Below are 20,979 nucleotides of genomic sequence, written 5' to 3'. Positions count from 1 at the left end.
GTTGAGAACTTGAAATCTTGATTAGGAATCCATACAATGGTGATATTAAATTATTTCTTTTTATTCACCTTTTATTAAAAAGAAGGGGGCAAATACAAGAAAATAAGGTTATGTCAAAGTTTGGTTTTTAAAGCTCAAACTTCCAGAGTCTGTTGTAAGGTTAATACATAGAATGCTAGCTTTTTAGTCACCTGAGAATCAGGAAATTCACATGAACATAATTCCCTATACTGACAAAGAACTATAGCTACCTATGGGCTTGTCAAGTTCCTACGCTTCATTCAGCATGAAATTGCACTTTTCTTGATATGTATAAATTAAAATCTATGCAACTGTCTGTGCTTGTGTTGCCTCATATCACATCTATAAAAACAGCATTTAAAGTTTGTAGGAAATAGAATTTTGGCCTTTTACAAAGCAAATACTTTGTTTCTTTAACTCAGAATTCTGGAAATGTAATCCAGTTCTGGTATTGTGACTGCCAAAATATTTTTGTCTTCAAACATTAATTTTTTTCAAGTGTCTGACTCTATACAAGAAAATAATAAAAAGAGTATCAGAAGTTTCCTGTGACTACCATAAAAAAACACTTCAGTATCCACGGGGCTGTTCTTAACGGTTTGTTAGGATGCTCCTTCCTGATCCAAGTCCATCCAGTCTGAGGCTGTTTTTCAGTTCCATGCTTCTATCTGCCAGAAGCGTCTTTTTAGGTAAAGAGGCCATCTAAATAAAGCAGAAGTATTAATTTTAGTATCTTTTTTAAAAGAAAAGCCACTAGTAAAATGATATGTTATGTAACTACTCAATGAAGAAAGGACTACAAGCAGTATCAGTGTCTTAAGTATTTATTCCAGTGGTGTCATCTTCAAGTACAAAGAAAATGGAGGTGAATTTTCTATCTTTTCTTATAAGAACATTATGTTTCCTACATTTCCATTTGGTTATGACAAAACCTTATACCAGAATTACTAACATCTGTTTAAATGTATGTTGTCAGAGTTCTACACAAATTATATTTCTAACTTATTGTGTTAGGCAGTGTGCTAGTAAGTGCTTTACACATATTATCTCATTTAATTCTTCCCATAACCCTATGAAGCAGGTAATACCGACTTAACTGGCAGATAGGGAAACTGAAGGAAGTTTGAGAAAGCAACTTGCAAGGGCCATAGTGCCTGTGACAACTTAATCCCAGGCGCTCTGACTTTAGGGTCCATGACCATAACCCTTCCAGAATACCGCCGTGAACCATGTCCTTCATACCATAGGAGGCAATGGAGCTTCTAGCTGTCGTCCAAGGAATGAAAGCAGACGCCTCCAGATGAGGCCACTTCCCATGAACATAATTCCTGTAATCAGCCAAAAAATTCTATGGTCCTAAAAGAGAACACACAGTTCATTTCAATCGTAAAACGCCAGGTTCCTTAGAAGATTCCTTGAACTGTTATTGCCCCAGAGTTTGAAAGCCTTATGTTATTTGTACAGCTTTTTCCTGTAGAAAGGAACTAAGAAAAACAAGTGCCTTGATAGCACCCACAGAATAAATCAGGAGAAGAACATGATTTAAAAGGTTTTAAATATTTTAAAATCATCTATATGCCACATGTACTGCTTTTACTTTGTGTTTCTTTCCAGCCTTTGTTTATATGCATACAAATCTTAATAGTCATGATGCCAGAGGACACGCAGTTTAAGGTCTTTGCTTATATCCACAGTTCTCAAACTGTGAGCTGGTGTGCCCTGGGCGCCATAGCACCTCAGAATATTTTAAAGCTGCAAGGGAAATAACATAAAAGAATCTGTAACATAATAAAAGAAATTTTTTGTCTTCGGATACTGTGAAAAAATTATTAAGACACTAAGGGCATCGTGATCCAAGAAAGTTTGGGAACCTCAGACTTAGAAAAACATTCTTCCTCACCGTCATTTTCAGATGGGTAATATTTTGCAGCACACTGTTTTTAGTTAATGTACAGAATCACAGAATTTAAATTTAATCTCTCACAAGGAAGGAATCCCATTTATAGCTTTGCTGTTAGTTGGTTATCATTGGCTCTAATGATTGAGAGCTCACTACTTCAAAGATAGCCTGTTACACAACTGATCAGCTATCACTGATGGAAATGCATGTTACTTATTGAGCAGAAATCTGCCTCCTTTTTTTGTTGTTGTTGAGATGGAGTCTTGCTCTTCACCCAGGATGGAGTCCAGTGGCGCAATCTTGGCTCACTGCAACCTCCATCTACCTGATTCAAGTGATTCTTGTGCCTCGGCCTCCCGAGTAGCTGGGATTACAGGTGTGTGGCACCATGCCCAGCTAATTTTTGTATTTTTAGTAGAGATGGGGTTTCAGCATGTTGGTCAGGCTGGTCTCGAACTCCTGACCTAAAGTGATCTGCCCACCTTGGCCTCCCAAAGTGCCGGGATTACAGGTGTGAACCACAAACCCCAGCCCTATATGCAATACGTGCTCTAAGATTTTCTTTGTGATAAAAAGCACTACTGAGACAAATGGCAAAATCTGAGTAGGGTCTGTAGATTGGAAAATAATTCCAGTATTAACTTCCTGATTTTGATAGCTGCACCGTGGTTATGTAAGAGAATGTCCATGTTTTAGGAAATACATAGTAAGACATTTAGGAGTAAAGGGACATCACATTTGTTCTTAGTCTCAAATAATTTAGAGAATAAAGTATGTCTAGCAAAGAAACGATAAAGCAAATGGGATAAAATGTTGATATTTGGAATCTTGTTTAAGAATATATGGAAATTCTTTGACTATTCTTGGAACTTTTCCAGAAGTCTGAAATTATCTTAAAATATTTTTCCTATCTCAGATTCACCATGGTAAATATTAACTATATTGAAATAAAGACATTTGACATCCATGGATTTAATGTTTCGACTATTCTTCAGGACACCTACAAAGATGTGTAATTTTTAATTCTGATAAGGCATTAATCTGAATCTTGTTCAGCCTACTACTGAGCAAGCGTAGCTCACTACCACCTACCACTCATATCTCATTACAAGTGGGCTGTGCTGTACCTAGGATTACACATACTAAAACTATAAGAAAGGAATTTGAAAAATCTTCCATTGTTTTGAAAAGTTAGCAATTAAGTGAGAGAAAAATATCAAAGTATAAAATGGAGTTGGCTTGTAGATTGAGTATATATATACATAAACATGATTCTGTTATTTGGAGAAAAGACAGGGACTTGTACAGAAAGTCCTGTAGTCACACTTAGGGAATCTGTAAAGGTCTTTGGATTATCTTTTGAGAATGTTCATGGTTGGATTATGTTGCACAAGATATTCTGCTTGCTTCTGAACTTTCCAATGATCTAGATTTGAGTTCAAACCTCCAGTGGGTTCCTATCCCACTTAAAAATCCAAACCCCTACCACGCTATATGTAACTGACATGATCATACTTATCTGTATCTGGGACCTCATTTTCCACCACTCCACCTGACTCATGCTCTTCTAACCATTCCAACCTTCTTGCCGTTTCATGAACAAGCTCAGATCGTTCCTGCCACAATCTTTACTTCTGTGGTTCCCTCCACTTAGAACACTCTCCCCCAGATCTTCCTGCCTCCACCAGGATGTTACCGCCTTACATCTCCCTTGACCACCCTGTCTCTAAAATGCCACCCATCCCACTGCCTATCATTCTCTATCCGCTTTCCTGGCTTGATTTTCTCTGAGGCACTTAGCACTTCACATACTTTATGTCTGTTATGAACTCTCTCCTCCACTACAGTATAACCTATGCAAGGGCAGACTCACTGCTAAATGGGCCTAAAGAAGTGCTTGGTATATAATAGGCAATAAAAAACGTATTTGTGATGAATGAACACATGTATTTCTGTTTCTTTTATATTTTACATTAAAAATGACTAATATTGTCTTTGCTTCAAGGAGCTCATGCTCTTTTGCAGGCTTTGAACAAGGGATTGCAGATTTAAGGAATGTAGCAGATGGAAATGTAGGATTATTTGGGCGCAGACGACAAAGGGTGTAACTTTACTGGGCCAGGTTGTCGGTGCACTCAGTGAAGGGACAACTAGTTTGAGACCTGAAAGATAAGGAGGAATTAACTAAGCAAAAAAGCGGGGATCTGAGGGGAGAGGAGTGGAAGCAGCATGTCTGGGAAGGACACTGAGAGAGGTAGTGACAAGTGGCTACCCACAAGATGGACAAGTCGGTGCGGCAGGCCAGGAAAAGCCCCACAGGACAGGATTTTTATCCTAAGGCTAATCAAAAGCCATTGAATAGTTGTATGCAGAAGGGTGTCGTAATACTTACATCTTATAAAGACCACTTTTTAAAAGGGCATAGTGATCCTAATGAGAGGTGATGTGGGCAGTGGAGAGTAGACGCGTTAGACTAATGAGGACACAGAATCCAGCACCACACTGTGCCAGATGCACATCCAGGTTCAGTTCTAGAAAACTTATAATAAGCTATTCTCTGAAAATTAGTCAGTGGGTTCTGCATCTGCAGATATGCAAGGTTGACTGTACTGGGTCATTTTATATCAGAGACTTGAATACCCACAGACTTTGGTATCTGTGGGGATCCTGTAACCAATTCTTCTTGGATACTGAGGGATGACTGTACAAAACCACAGTGAAATGGAAAACTCTGGGAGTTAAGTGTTAACTTAATATGGAAAGGCAGTAGAGCAGTAGAAAGTGCAGGTCTTTGGGTTCAAGTCCTAATTCTGTTACTTTCCAGCTCTATGCCTGTGGGCAAGTTACTTAAATGTTCGGAGCCTCAGTTTTCTCATCTACAAAGTAGGGGTAATATATCTATTTTCAGAGTTGCAATGATTGAGCCAAATAAAGTATGCAAACTGCCTGGTACATTGCCAGACATGTAAGAATTAAAAAATAAAAACTCTTCATTAACACTGCTTCACAGAGACACTGTTTTATCAGGCCTTTCCCGTTTGTAATTTTATGTTTTGGGAAATAAAGTAACCTAGGCTGTATTTATCTAGGTTATAACATGGTCCAACAGTACTGCCTGAATTGTGAGTTACAATATATATTTTATTTCACCATGGTAGTATACAGGTTAGACTTTTTATTTATTTATTTTTTGAGACAGAGTCTCACTCTGTCCTGTCGCCCAGGCTGGAGTGCAGTGGCGTGATCCTGGCTCACTGCAAGCTCCGCCTCCTGGATTCACGCCATTCTCCTGCCTCAGCCTCCCCAGTAGCTGGGACTACAGGCGTCTGCCACTAAGCCCGGCTAATTTTTTGTATTTTTAGTAGAGACAGGGTATCACCATGTTAGCCAGGATGGCCTCGATCTCCTTAACTCGTGATCCACCTGCCTCAGCCTCCCAAAGTGCTGGGATTACAGGCGTGAGCCAAGGTGCCCAGCCTTTATTTTTTAAATCCATTAAAAAAAAAAAAATCGATCTTCAAAACCCAATCTTTTTTTTTTTTTTTGGAGACAGAATCTCACTCTGTCTCCCAGGCTGGAGTGCAACGGCGCGATCTCAGCTCACTGCAACCTCCGCCTCCTGGGTTCAAGCGATTCTCCTGCCTCAGCCTCCCAAGTAGCTGGGATTACAGGTGCCTGCCACTGCGCCTGTGTAATTTTTGTATTTTTAGTAGAGACAGGGTTTCGCCATGTTGGCCAGGTTGCTCTCAAACTCCTGACCTCAGGTGATCAACCTGCCTCAGCCTCCCAAAGTGCTAGGATTACAGGCATGAGCCACCATGTCCAGCCAAAACCCCCCAAGTTTTAGAAATAATACATTCTCACCTCTTCAAGGGAAGATTCCAAATTCATTCCAAAAGCAACTCCCATTAGTCCAAAGAGCGAAAGAGAGAAGGTTCCCATGGTCAGCTGTAGATTCAACCTCATCATCACGTTACGGTGGCTGGAGAGGAGAACACCTATTCAGATTAGAAGGGCCCACTAACTATATACAGCACATTCATCAAATCTATACAGACCACATGGATGAAACCTACACATCAAAAAAAAAAAAAAAAAAAAGACTTTAATGTAGTATAGATGATAATGATGGCATAATTCCTCACAAAATGATATTTCCTTAAAAACTTTATCTTATAATTATTTAAAAAAACTGTTTTATATAATGTTTTCTTACCTGTCCAGATTAATGAAAATAATGCTTTGTGAATCATCAATCAGCACCCTAAGCTCGCGAGCTGCATTGGAGAGATCGTCAGCCAATCGGTAGTAGTTTTCTAACAGCAACTCCATCTCTTCTGCATGGTCAATCCCAGCACTGCTCTTTTCACTTCAATTAAAAGAGAAAATAATTCACATACCCCCAACATGTGTATCATATACTTAGTCACAAAAACTTCCTAAATTAGTATATAGCATTCAGCTACCAGTGGAAAAGCTAGCCTTTGTCTTTTCTTTTCTTTTCTTTTTTTTTTTTTGAGATGGAGTTTCACTCTACTCCCAGGCTGGAGTGTAGTGGCGCCATCTCGGCTCACTGCAACCTCTGCCTCCCGGGTTCAAGCGATTCTCCTGCTTCAGCCTCACCAGTAGCTGGGACTACAGTTGCCCGCCACCACGCCCAGCTAATTTTTGTATTTTTAGTAGACATGGGGTTTCACCATATTGGACAGGCTGGTCTCGAACTCCTGACCTTGTGATCTGCCCACCTCGGCCTCCCAAAGTGCTGGGATTACAGGCATGAGCCACAGCACCTGGCTGTCTTTGTCTTTTCTATTGTTGTGGCCAATCTGTGAGTAGCTATGTCAACTGATCTAAAACACTTTACAGATAAGTTGAGGACAGAGGTTCCATCCTTATGTAGACTAGTTGGTGTCACTGTATTACATGGCCCCAATCCAAGAGATTTTTATGCAGATACATGCTGCCAGTTACAGGAAAATCCAGATATGTGAATGCAGATGAATTAGTGCAAAGCCAATACCACTATCAGGTAAAACAAAATCCACAACTAAAAATGTCAAGACCATTTCCTTCTGAGGTGTGTACATAATGTGATTTCATATAAAGAAAATGTTTTTGAATGATATCAATAACTTTGCTCCCCTACCCTACCAAGAAGGGTAAGGGGGAATGAAGTACTCTGAAGAGGTACTTGTATCATAAAGCATATTAGAGACAGATTGACAGATTGGCCTAAGCAAAGCAAACAAAAGTTTCTGCTACCATACCTATCGGCTATCTACCAAATGTTATATAGCCCCCTTTATCTTATTATTTCCTTATCAGGATATAAATAACCAATTTTTCAAAGTGCTGTAAGAAAATCTGTACAGACTGTGGAAACTAAACTCATTACAAAGGTGTATTTCTGATACTGCCCTAGAAAGACAATAACAAAATATTTGGGTATTTAAAAGTAAACATTTAGCTGGAATGTGCACAAGAAGCATAAACAATTTCTAAATTCATAAAAAAAGGTAAAAAGTAAAGATGAACATTTTCATTAGACTGAACTTACATAATTCATGTTAATGCATTACTCATGTATTTACCCCATCTTTTCCCTCCCCCATGTAAATTTCTCTCCCACTCTGTTTCCTAGTAAGTTATTTTGGTAGATGTATATGCCAATCTGGTGGTCAGTCCCTTGAATATAAAGGTAACTGTGTGTTTATATTCACCACATGTCAGCAGTGTTGGGTATGCAGTATGCACACTCATATAATAAATTGAATTAGATACGATACTCCACAGGAAAAAAGGGAAACTGGGGATGAAAAATCTCTATATTCTGTAGTCCAGAAAAATGTTACATTCTGTATGAAAAATCACCTTGAAGTGGAAAAGGCAAAAGATTTACTCTAAGGAAATAAATAACAAAGTATAATTATATACTTACAAGACTTGTGGATCACTCCATTTTGATACACAGAGCTCTTCTAGCAACTCTTCCTCATCCAAGATCTCCAAAATTGACTCTTTGAAAATTTTAATATCTGTTTCTAACTCTGATAGACTATAAGAAATAGATACACAAAAATGATCAATAGAATAAACTTATAAGAACATTTCATGATAATAGTGTTTTTAGAGTATCTTATCAAATATATTATCTTATACTTTCATGCTAAACAATGATGTATAAAAAAAAAAAAAAAAAAAAAAGGTTGAGTATTTACCACGCAAATTAAGAATCAATTTGGCTAGGCATGGTGTCATGCCTGTAATCCTAGCACTTTAGGAGGCCAAGGCAGGAGGATTGCTTGAGCTCAGGAGTTTGAGACCCTCCTGGACAACATAGTGAGATCTTGTCTCTAGAAAAAAATTTAGAAAATTAGCTGGGCATGGTGGCATGTGCCTGCAGTCCCAGCTACTTGGGTGGTGAAGGTGGGAGGATTGCTGAAGGTTAAGGCTGCAGTGAGCTGAGACTGCACCACTGCACTCCAGCCTGGGCAACGGAGTGAAACCCTGTCTCAAAAAAGCCCACAAAAAACCCAAACCAAATCTAAATTAATTGGTAAAAGTATCAGTGATATAAATTTCACCATACATTATTTATCTCAGAAACATAAATCGCTTGTGAATTTAAGATTTTTGGTATGGGAATTAGTTTTATTCTTAATCAACGTGGCAGTGATAATAAAGAACAGACTAGTTACTCTTAACTGATAAAAACACTCCAGCATTTTTGGACAAGAAACTACTGATTCAGGAATTTTAAATGTTAATTCTTGAAGGGATTTCGGGAGTATAACTCCTGAGAGCATGTTTATTCTATTTATGATACATATATAATATTGTTATTAAATTCTGGAATGCATTATGATTTTAAAGAAAAAGAACAACACGGACTTTGAATTTGGATTTAGATCTGCCATTTACTAGCCATATACATTTAGGCAAGTTACTCAAACCTCAGTTTTCTCATCTTCAAAATGAAGACAATATCAACTATTGAATGGGTGATAAGATGAGATCACATACGGAAAAAAGCCTTACATGACATTTCATGCAAAGTATCTTTTCAACAAACAGTAGATTGTGTGCCCCTTTTAGCTCAACTTCCCATCTAGGCTACTTTCATACTCTAAAAAAAGTTATGAAACAAAATGTTAATAATTGATTTTAAGATATTTGTCTCTAACTTCCAATGTGATAGATACATCATCCATATTTACCTTTTGCCATTCTGTAGTAAAATGTGCAGTTTGCTTTTGTCTACAGAAGAATGTTTGGGGTCCACCAAAGCATCCAAGGTCTCAAGGATCAGTGGCTGCAAAACGCTAAGTTTCCCCTGAAGGGTGTTGATCTAGATAACAACATGACCTTTCATAAGAATTAAAACAATCTTTTTAGAATATTCAGGATCAGTGAATCCTCTGATTAAATACAGAAATTCGTAGTAGCTTGAAATGCTGATAACATTTCAGAACATAGTGAATTCTAGAATGCCTATTCCAGATGATTCAAAAACTAGATCTTCTGGGTTCAAAGAACCATGTATGATGTTATCTTTAGGCACAGATTTGGTTGACAAGGAGCTAACTCTCATAAGAGTCTTTCTCCTATAGACATTCATTATGAAGTAATGAGGGATCAAGTAAAATAAAATCTGCTATTCTATTATTAAAACACAAGCTTTCAGTAATACCTGTGTTCTCTGTAAACAGAATATGGTTCAAAATTCCTACAAAGCTCTTTGAAAATAAAAACTTGAGCTTTAAAACATAAACATATCAAAGTCAAAAATATACTATTTAGGTTAACACAAGTATGGTTTGATATTTGATATTCGGCAGGTATGCACTAATCCTGCTATATAGTTGTTAAAATACTGAAACACTTCCATACCAGTTGGCAAATAGCATATACTAACTAAATCAAGCGGTAAAACTGATGACGTAAATTACAGCATATAGTCTTTATCTCAGAAGCACAACTACTGTGAAACTAAGATTTTTTTATTTGGAAACAAGTCCAGAGTCACAGTGCCTCTGCAGACATGTTGTTTATTTCGTCTCCAGAGGAACTGCTTCCGGGTTAAGAAGTCCTTGGGTGGGAGGGAAGACTGGACAGCCAAATAGGCAGACCACATATTTTAATCTAAGAGATATCAAACCCTCTGCTCAGCAAGGTGTGGACTTTGGTAGTGGTTGGGGAAGCTGCTGAGGGTCACAGATAGGGTATTTGTGAGGCATATCTACCCATGGTATGTCTTGGTCCCTTAAGTGGGTTTGGGGAGCTTTCCCTTGTTCGAAAACTTACCCCTTTTGAGAGGTGGCTGGTCTTGCTTCTATGTAGTGTTGTTTCATAAGGAAATCTTCCTGGGACCCCATTTAAAGGAAGAAGAATGTGTATCCCAGCAGACATCCTGAACTCCCTCTCTATTCTCCCCACAGCCAATCTCTAGGCAGAAGACCCATGCCAGCCTAGCCCCTCTCCTTCCCCTCCTGCTCCCTTTAAGATCCCTGCCTTTCTCCTAACAGCATGAGCTCCTGAGAGCTTACCCAGCCTGTGGAGCCCATGACTTAGCACTGTTTACATCTTCTTTCTCTCTTCTGCTTTCCCCCTGCTTGGTAACTGGGCTCCCACTACTTATCATCTCACTGGCTGGTGCTAGCTGGTGCTAATTACCCCGAGCAGGAAGTGTAGCCATCTATTCTTTCAGAGCAAGGCAGACAAAAGAGAAGTGTGCCAGGTTCACCCAACCCAGTGCACCTCATGCCCTCTCTACCCTCCTCTCCTCCTCTCACTCTGGTTAGTATGCTCCCAGCACCAACTCTTGCATGTAGCCAGTTCCTGAACAGTACCATCCTGACTTAACAGGAGGAAGAAAAGATAATGAAAGATTTGTGGGGTCAGGAAGGCAGAGAACCACCCTTGTTCAGAGCCTGACAGGAGTCTCAGACATCTAAGGACTCTTAATTTAAAGGAGGAGTCACCGGAAGAACTGTGCGTGATTCCTATGTCAATCTAGGTCTCAAAAAGATGCATCATTTACCTGGCTCAAACAAAGGATTGTACAAACAAATCAAAAAATGACTTGATGAAATGATTTAATAAAATATTTATCACATGTAAAGCATTTTTATCATATACATAGAGTCTTCTATTTGACTGGGTCATAAAATTTGAGAATTAAGTGGTATCTCCATGTAGGATCCTTAGAGATGACTTGTTTTGGGGCAGGATGTGGTCAGGGGACATGCCATTGAAACAATACCCCAACTTGTCTTCCCTCTCAATGACATTTCAAAATGAGAATAAACCCAAGAAGCTAAATAAAAACAGACTTACCCAATATTGCAGGAGTGCTTCTATAGCTCTAAACTCAAAAGGTAAAGGGTATGTAACGAGTTGACCCTCTCCAGACAACTGTGAAGGGAGTTCCCGGAACAGCCATTGCTCTAAGTTTAAATTACGATAATCTAATATCAGAAGACACTCTGGAGTTATCACAGCTTTCAAATACTGTTAAAAAAAAAAACCCAAAACATACAAATATGTGAGTGTATATACACACATGCATGTATATACATATATATGTATACATACATACATATATGCAAATTGTAGAGCTGTAGGAAAAAAGAACATTCATAAAATTTGGTTTAATACTTTACTAACTGTGGATTAAGACTAAACCAAATCAGTGTTCATTTTGTTTTTCAAAAAAATCAAGGTTGTTTTTTTTTTTTCAAAAGAAAGGAAACTTAAAAAATATGTCTTGATACTGCTAACTCACTCTCAATAAAATTGGAATTATTCACATAAATTATATATTTACTAAGACTTCCGGGGTAATCATGGAAAAAAACAAAACAAAACAAAACAAAAAACCCAGAAAGCCGGGCATGGTGGCTCACGCCTGTAATCCCAGCACTTTTGGAGGCTGAGGAAGGTGGATCATGAGGTCAAGAGATCGAGACCACCCTGGCCAACATGGTGAAACCTCGTCTCTACTGAAAATACAAAAATTAGCTGGGCGTGGTGGCCCACAACTGTAGTCCCAGCTACTTCAGAGGCTGAGGCAGGAGAATCGCTTGAACCTGGGAGGCAGAGGTTGCAGTGAGCTGAGATTGTGCCACTGCACTCCAGCCTGGCGACAGAGCGAGACTCTGTCTTTCTTTTTTGAAAAAAAAGAAAGAGAACAAGATAAGGTCTTCCTAAAAGTCAGGTATTGAGTTGACTTTTAGAAAAGATTTAGTTTAATCATAATTAGTTTGGCACAAATGGAAGTTTCCTTTTTAAAACAGCACTAAAGCATATAAACAAAATCTGAAATTAAGATGAAACATAGCCTTACTACTCTAATTTAGAACAGCATGAAATTAGAATTTTTTCTAAAAATACTTGTATGTTAAAAGTAAATAAAGGTAGCCACTTTATCAGTGATATGGATATTAGAGATAATTTTCTATTTTTACATTTTTCCAACATTCTATCATGAATTTTTTTTTTTTTTTTTTTTGAGATGGAAGTCTTGCTCTGTCACCCAGGCTGGAGTGCAGTGGCGCAATCTCAGCTCACTGCAACCTCCACCTTCAGGGTTCAAGCTATTCTCCTACCTCAGCCTCCTGAGTAGCTGGAATTACAGGCACCCGCCACCATGCCCGGCTAATTTTTGTACTTTTTAGTAGAGATGGGGTTTCACCGTATTGGTCAGACTGGTCTTGAACTCCCGACCTCAGGTTATCCACCCCTCTCGGCCTCCCAAAGTGCTGGGATTACAGATGTGAGCCACCACACCCAGCCTCATGAAAATTTTTATACAGAAAAGTTGAAAGATTACAGTGAACACCATATACCCACCAGTTAGATTACACAATTATCATTCTGCTGAATTTGCTTTTTCACATACCTGTCTCTCTCTCCATGAAAGAGACACTGTTTTGAAGAATGCTAGCTACTGATTCCAAGAGTAAAGAATATTTCTGGAGAAAATCACATGGGAGAAGACTGCTTCATTTTTGATAAAGTATTTTTTATTTACTTATTTATTTTTAGAGATGGGATCTTGCTATGTTGCTCAGGCTGGTCACAAACTCCTGGTCTCCGATGACCCTCCCACTTCAGCCTCCTGAGTAGCTGGGACTAAAGGCACATGCTACCACTCCTGGCCCGTTTTTTATTATTTTGATTAATTCTAGAAAAATGAACAAAAATCTGCCATCAAACTCTTTGAAGAAAGAAAGTCTCATACCCACTACAGGGCCAATACTATTCATCTATTTTTGAACCTAAACATTAGCCCACCAAAATAACTGACATCCACATTAACTCTGAATCACTAAAGAAAGTCAAATTATATTTGGCGTGCTCTGAATAGGTAAGGGAAAATACAATATATTTCAGAAAGTTTTCCATTAAAAAAATTTAAACTGGCCAGGCGCAGTGGCTCATGCCTGTAATCCCAGCACTTTGGGAGGCAGAGGCAGGCGGATCACCTGAGGTCGGGAGTTTGAGACCAGCCTGACCAACATGGAGAAACCCCGTGTCTACTAAAAATACAAAATTAGCTGGGTGTGGTGGCTCATGCCTGTAATTCCAGCTACTCAGAAGGCTGAGGCAGGAGAATTACTTGAACCCGGGAGGTGGAGGTTGCAGTGAGCTGAGATCGTGCCAGCCTGGGCAACAAGAGCAAAACTCCATCTCAAAAAAAAATTAAGGCTATGAAATTTAATGTCTATTCCTGTGCTATTTAGAAAGCCAGAATACATTTTTGGTAGCTCAGGTTATACTATAATTACATGTAACTGTACACAATTGGAAATATATCTATTATAAATCAGGATTGTCTTATAGTTTCCAGAACTAGAGAGTAAATCCCAACAGTGAGAATGAACACCACAGTGAGAGCTTTTCCAACTTAAAACACAGCAGTGTTATGCCTATTGAACATGTGCATATAATCCACGTAAAATGAGTTCTACTCATAATAGCATATTAAGCTATAAAACATCCTATGTTTCATGTAGCTATTTTTATTCCAAAATTACTTTTAACCTAGATACTAATCAAGATGGTTAGAAGGTAACTTTTATAAGATTGTATTGGAGAAACATAGATGAAAATAAAATATTTTACCTCCATTCTCATGATAATCCTATTGTTTCTGACTGTGATACTCATTACATGCTGAAATCTCAAATCTCTGGCTTGAAGACCTAACTCTTGGTATAATTCAGTTTTCTTCCTTTCTATAAAAGAAATAAACAGAGAGGGCTAAACCAAATACATTAAATGGCTTAGATTTTTCCATCAGAGCAGTCCTCCCACCACCATCAAGACAATTTTTGGTTACTACGAGAAACAAAAACTAAAATTAAGTCTTTTTAATATCCATTTTTACCTAGAAAACATACTTGGGCTAAATACAGTCAAACTAATGATTTTCTTATCTATACCTCATAACTTTCTCACTACTTAGAAGACCCTTGAGACTAATACAGAAACCACAACTATGCATCATTAGAACCTATAGATGTCCAGCTCTAGAGACAGGTTATCTCTCTTAAATATAAACTGTACACAACTACATTTTCTATTTTTACTACAACATCATCTTCAGTATGTGAACAGATAAGCTTGATTTTCTTTTTCTTGGACTAATACAAAAATGAGAAAAACTGAATTTATTACCTGAGACCGATTCATTCTCAGGGGAGATCTGAAACTCACATCTGAAGTCACACTGTAAAGTCATGCCTAGTCTCACTTTTTAAAGTAGCTGTCCACAGAGAGCCATCAGCAGCAGAGTTCCATGTGGCTGCCATGCAGTGACATGTCCCTGTTCGTCTTTTGTCACCCACCGCAATGTCAGTGGTATTATGTGACTCTGCCTTAAACATGCTTCAGGAGAATGAATGAGGGCAGTGAAAGGGATGCCAACAAGAGAGATAAAAGAGAAAAAGAGTGTGTCTCTGGGCTCCAGTTCTTCTCTGGGCTCCAGTTCTACACCAGCCTCTGCTCTCCCAAATATTCCTTCAATAGCCTGTTAGAGCGAAAAGTGGCTCCTGCTAGAAGAAAACAATTCTGGGAGAATACACACAGTCTGAGTATTGCCAGCTCCAATTAAGACTGATGGACAAATGCTGAAGAAAGATCTCTTTCAACACACCTGTATATGCAAAGCATATTCTACTCAAAATACTACAATTTCTTGATTTCTATCAGATTCACTCATTAAATGTTTAAAAAAAAAGATTTAGAATGCTAATCACTTACCAAAAGAAGTAACGTTTCCCTGTTTGTCAAATTTTGTCTGAAAATAGAGAATAAAACAAATTATTATTTTCTTTCAAATTAGAATGCTACTTATGGTATTGCTAATTTAGTTAAGAATTTATTGTATTGTGAGTGATATCCCCAAAATGTTGAAATGCAAATATAAACCATTACTGACCTTCTTTAGATTAAATCCACTTACGAGTTAAGGGTTTTTTAAAAATCCTTTTTTCCTTTGCTAGGAAAAATCAGACCTGGGTTTAACTTTCTATCTTGGTTCCTCTAGAAAGTTGATAAAGGAGTATCAGTTGTGTTGTTACTAGGTAACAATCCTTATGGTAAAAATGACCATTGACTGGTAGACTGCACTGGACTGGGAAGATGAACAAATTACAGTTATCAGGTGAAAAGCAATAGCTCTCTTTGCCCTTTCCTGATTATGGTGGCTCTTGTGGCCATGTTCCCCGCCAGAATCCTGGACACTGTGCCTCTGCGACGGTTACAAGGGATACTATCACTACGGGGCATGGGGATTCGAGCCAAGATGAATCTCACATCCACCTTTGAGAATCTTATCTCCTTGTCACTGAGCGATCACTCAGAGGACCAGTGATCACTCAGAGAAGCCCCTGGATGGCTGCAAAGACTTCTTTTGAAGAGGGAACACCTAACACTACCCTGTTGTTTCTCCTGTCCCTTATCCTTCTGAGTAGACTGGGACCAAGTATGGCCTGCCTTGTGAATCTAAATGTCTCCATGAGGCTAAAGTCTCTTTGGTGGGTGTTGCAGAATCAATAAAGATTTACAGAACCTCTTCTGATAGTTTGAAGAGAGGATTTGATACAGAAAATGCACCTATTTCCTGTAAAGTAGGGGAGTATTTTTCAGTGATGTTTATCCACAGTCAAGTTTGAAGCTGTGAAACATTTAATGAATCACTATGTGCTGAGCTGTACTACTTACTATGACAGACACATTTCAGAAAGACACTCTAACATATAGTTGTAACTACAATATAGGTTTTGGGTTATTACCATGGAAATATACATGCTGTGTTAATCACACAATAAAAACTCACAATATATATATTTTATCTTGCTTCTCATCAGCAAAAATAAAATTAATATGAATATATAAGTTCCATAGAACACTAGTTAAAGGAAAATTTATATCAAAGAAAGCTTTATATTTGTGTAATAGTCTAGCTTTCATCCTTATATTTCACAAATACATAAACCCACTGCAGAAAATTTGAAAATAAATATGTGACATAAAACTATATTAATCACCTGAAATGGCAAATTTTAGAGAAAGCCATGTCAATATTTCACTGAATATCCTTCCAAACATTTTCCTAATAAAACATACTTATACATACTGCTTTGCAGTCTCCCTCCTTCCAAATTAGCAACATATGCTGAATATTTTTGCATCTCAATATTTATATGTACCCTTTTTTCTTTAATAGAACTTAAAAAAATTTTTAAATCATATAAATTTTAAAGAAAAAAATATTTACTTTGTAACCAGCTCACTTTCTAAACGATTTCAAACAGCATAAATTAAATTTCTTTTTCTTTCTCAGATTCCACAGCTTTATGAATTTCTTAAGTGTTCTTTGCACTTATTTCACCTACAAAGAACTAACTTTCAATATTTGACGTTTGACTTTGTATTCTTTTTTTGAGACAGAGTCTCGCTCTGTTGCCCAGGCTGGAGTGCAGTGGCGTAATCTTGGCTCACTGCAAAATCCACCTCCCAGGTTCAAGCGATTCTCCTGCCTCAGCCTCCTGAGTAGCTGGGACTACAGGCGTGCACCACCACATCTAGCTAATTTTTTTGTTTTTTAGTAGAGACAGGGTTTCACCATGTAGGTCAGGCTGGTCCCAAACTCCTGACCTCAAATGATCCACCCGCCTCAGCCTCCCAAAGTGCTGGGATTACAGGCGTGAGCCACCGGGCCTGGCCCTGATTTTGTATTCTTAACTAAATTGGACAACTCTTCCAGAACAATGAATAACAGTGGTAACTTTTAAACGCAATTCTGGGGGTTACTTAGTTCTGTATAGTTTATAAAGAAAAGGTCTTATGTTAACAAGCCTAAATAATCCTAATGAAATATATTTGACGCTTACCCTATGTGAGGCACTAGTTTAAGGGCTTTCTATATATGCGCTAATTTAATCCTCATAACAATTCTATACGGTAGGTTATGCTCAGTTTTCAGATGAGAAAACTAAGGCACAAAGATGTTATTGTAACTTGTCCAAGGTCACCTAGTCAATAAGAGGCAGAGTGAGATTGGAATTTAGAAAGTCTGGCTCAGAATAGGCACACTTTTTTTTTTTTTTTTTTTTTTTTGAGATGGAGTCTCACTCTGTTCCACAGGCTGGAGTGCAGTGGCATGATCTAGGCTGACTGCAAGCTCCACCTCCCGGGTTCACGCCATTCTCCTGCCTCAGCCTCCCAAGTAGCTGGGACTACAGGCGCCTGCCACCAGGCCCGGCTACTTTTTTGTATTTTTAGTAGAGATGGGGTTTCACCGTGTTAGCCAGGATGGTCTCAATCTCCTGACCTCGTGATCCGCCCACCTCGGCCTCCCAAACTGTTGGGATTACATGCGTGAACCACCGCGCCCGGCCGGCACACCTTTTTATCAAGCTTTTTTTTTTTTTTTTTTGAAAAAAATGAAAACCTACAAAGAAGTTGCAAGAATATTACAACCAATTCCCATAGAGCTTTCACCTAGAGTCCCTTTGTTAACATTTTGCCCCAATGGCCTTCTTTCTCTTTCTCTAAAAATATGTGTGTGTGATACATTATCTTATTCATTCATTTCCCCCCTCACCCCCACCCCGGAACCATTTCAGAAAAAAGTTACAGAGATCATGACCTTTCAAAGCATGCCCTTTTAAATACTATTCTCTGCTGCCTTCAAGATGCTTCTGCCTGCCTATTATCTTGGAGAACACAGGTTCAAGCCTCTTTATGGCTCTGAATTGTGCTTGACCTGTTCTAGTATTAAAAGGGGAGCTGCAGTCATTAGCAAAGGTTCAAGATCATTGTTAAGCAAATCTAGCAGGCACTTAGGTCACTGGCCAGGCACAACAGCCATGACGTGTAGCTATAATGATTAGAAAGCTCAAAATAAGTAGTATCTTGGCCAGCAGTCCAATGAGTTAACTTATGTTTGGGAAGCACTTTCTGTACGATTTCCAATGTACTGTACATACTCACCACAGTAAATACTGGGGCTACACTGGCTAAAGTGGCTTGAGAGACGTCAGAAGTTCTAAACCGGTGCACTTCACCTGAAGAATAAGAGAATTCCTGTGGTCATATGATTAGTTTTCACATAGAGCTAAAATACAACTCTCAAAGTATGTGGAGGCCTTCAGACTATTTTATTATTTTTAAACCGTTTTCCTATAAGAAAAGAAGAAATACTCTTTTTAGTTTTAATATTGGTTAGTGATTATCTTAGGTTTGGCTGGGAATGATTTTTAAAAGTAATGGCTTAGGTGAGGCATTAAAATAACTGATGGATTCCAATCAACCTTTAACCTTTCTAATTATTACTGATACCTCAGAGTTGGATGAACAAATGTGCAACATCGTGTTCTGAGATTTAAAAAAAGTCTGATCTTCCGATACCTTTTAGAAAACATAGGTCCTAAGTACCACCTGATCTTTTAAGCATTCCAGTATCAGAATTATTTGACTGGCTCATAAATTATGAAACCTATGGATTTTACTTCTTTTCTACAGATATTCTTTATAGTGAATACTTATGAAATACCCCCACTGAGCTGAAATGAGGACAAATCTTTATTTGAAAATTGTCTATTTAAAACATGTGATTAGACTGAGTCGAAGTGAGCGCTGAAGTATAATCAAGTACATTTAATGACTGACAGAGGACACTATTTTATGCTTCCAAAGTAATTACACTGATTCCAGAGACTGTAGAAAAAAATTCTATTTCTGATCTTTTTTCCACTACATACATGTAATGATTCTTGTAATTTGTTAATATCTGGTTTCACTTCCCTTTTACAAAATACAAATTATCACTATAAGATGAATAAAGGTGAAAGGCATTTGCTGATTACAAATGCCTTTCAATGTTTTAATGTTACTAATTAGAGTGTAACCGGGATTGAGTCTGTGAACGTCAATGCTTGTCCTAAAAGTTTCCTCCAACTTGCTGAAACTGGATTCCCAAGCATTATCAATGGAGGGTGCAGAGCATGTAACCCAACTTAGCCTCTCCAATAAGTGGAGAACGAGGTGGTGAGGAGGAGTTACTTTGGGATGCTTTTGAGAGCACAATTGAGAAAACATATTTGAGGACACTGCCATGTTCTTGATAAAGTCATTCATTTCAATACCTTTTATTCCTCAAACATTTGCACTCATATTTGTGAAAATCTTAACCTTTCACCATGCTTCAACATTTGGTGAAAAAATAAACAGGAAATAAGATTCTTTTTTTCTCAATCCGATCTCCCTGGCTGTTTACTTATAGAGTACTGTAGTTGAAAGTAAGTCGTTCTCAGAGACAACTCAGTCTTTAGCCTCACTTCTAGGTGCGTCCCCAATCTCCGTGCAACTGGACAACTGTATAAATGTGTCCATAACGAAGAAACAGAAACAGGTAAGTATTAATTTATACTTATGACTTCGGAACAGATGAAATCCTTGTTTAAAAACACCTCTCAGCCAGGTGTGGTGGCTCACGCCTGTAATCCCAGCGCTTTGCGAGGCTAATGCGTTAGGATGGCTCGAGGCAAGGAGTTTGAGTCCAGCCTGAGCAACATAGTAAGACCCTGTCTCAAAAACAACACAAAAAAAACCTCTTACAAGAGCACTTAAGCGGGTGTTAACTAACGTGATCACGGTCTGTAAACGATTCCTAGGTTGTTCCTATGGTTACATAATCTGCAGCAAGGGCGGTGGGGGAGAAGGCAAAGGGTTGGCCGCTGGGACTCCGGCAGGGCACAGCGCACATAGCAAGGTCGCATTCTGAGCGAGTGGGACGCAGCTCGGCCCGCGGGCCTGTGCAAGCTCACAGGACACGCGGGAGGTCGAGGCCCGCGGAGGGCGCGGAGCAACAGGCGCGCCGCGCTGGACGGCTGGGGCAGCAGCCTAAGGTCACTGCAAGACCAGCGTCCCAAGGCTGTTGCCGGGGAAGGACAGTACCTGCCACGCGGAGCCGCCCCGGCTCGCAAAGCTGCGCCGCCCGGCTCCTTCCAATCAGGTTGGCTCGGCGGCCGGAAGCAGCAACGGGAGGAGCCACAGAGGTCAAGTCCAAGGCCAGGGCACACAGCGTCCGGCGGGGTAGTCTCATCGCGCGGGGCAGGAGGCAGGGCAAACTGCGCAGGCATTCCATGGTGCTGGAGCAAGGAGTAAGCAGCAGCCAGACCCCAGACCTTCATGCCGGACACTGGCTGCTCCGGCCGCAGCACTGGCCTGACGCTACCGCCCGACCTGCGGACTCTTTGCACCAGGCATGCGCGGGGCGTGCCGCGCCTGCGTGCTACTTCCCCACGCATGCTCGGAAGGTACCTGTGGGCGTGCCTCTTAAGTCCGTAGCCAATAGACGTTTGCATGTCTACCTGTACCTGTACCTGTACTTGTACCTGTACCTGAGTGAGGGGGCAGGCGGGCTAGGAGATGGATGGAGCACGTTTACCTGCACTAAGTGAGCTGTCCAACCTAGGTTCTTGGGCCCTTGGAGTGTCATGGTTTTGCAGTTTGTGGAGAATTTTCATACCTATGAAAATTGCATT

At 39.3% G+C, this 20,979-nt stretch overlaps 1 protein-coding gene across 2 annotated transcripts; it reads right to left on the bottom strand.

Annotated features, from left to right (window-relative positions):
• Positions 1 to 40: 40 nt before the first annotated feature.
• On the bottom strand, positions 41 to 20,728 carry MRS2 (magnesium transporter MRS2). Of its 2 annotated transcripts, XM_054492635.1 has the most exons (12): positions 20,390 to 20,691; positions 18,425 to 18,498; positions 15,188 to 15,224; positions 14,048 to 14,160; positions 12,822 to 12,894; positions 11,258 to 11,367; positions 9,139 to 9,269; positions 7,860 to 7,976; positions 6,138 to 6,290; positions 5,786 to 5,903; positions 1,264 to 1,377; positions 41 to 723 (listed from the first exon to the last, which is right to left on the bottom strand). In XM_054492635.1, the coding sequence occupies exons 1-12, from the start codon at positions 20,577 to 20,579 to the stop codon at positions 613 to 615; spliced, it is 1,341 nt and encodes a 446-aa protein (XP_054348610.1). In that variant the 5' UTR covers positions 20,580 to 20,691; the 3' UTR covers positions 41 to 612. The 2 variants fall into 2 exon arrangements, with proteins under 2 accessions (XP_054348610.1, XP_054348609.1); XM_054492634.2 differs by lacking the exon at positions 12,822 to 12,894 and having other exon boundaries at positions 11,258 to 11,431; positions 20,390 to 20,728.
• Positions 20,729 to 20,979: the final 251 nt, after the last annotated feature.

This window comes from Pongo pygmaeus, chromosome 5 (assembly GCF_028885625.2).
Source record: "Pongo pygmaeus isolate AG05252 chromosome 5, NHGRI_mPonPyg2-v2.0_pri, whole genome shotgun sequence".
Taxonomy (NCBI): Eukaryota; Metazoa; Chordata; class Mammalia; order Primates; family Hominidae; genus Pongo; species Pongo pygmaeus.
Note: the sequence above shows the minus strand (reverse complement) of the source record. Positions and strands in the feature narration are given on the sequence as shown.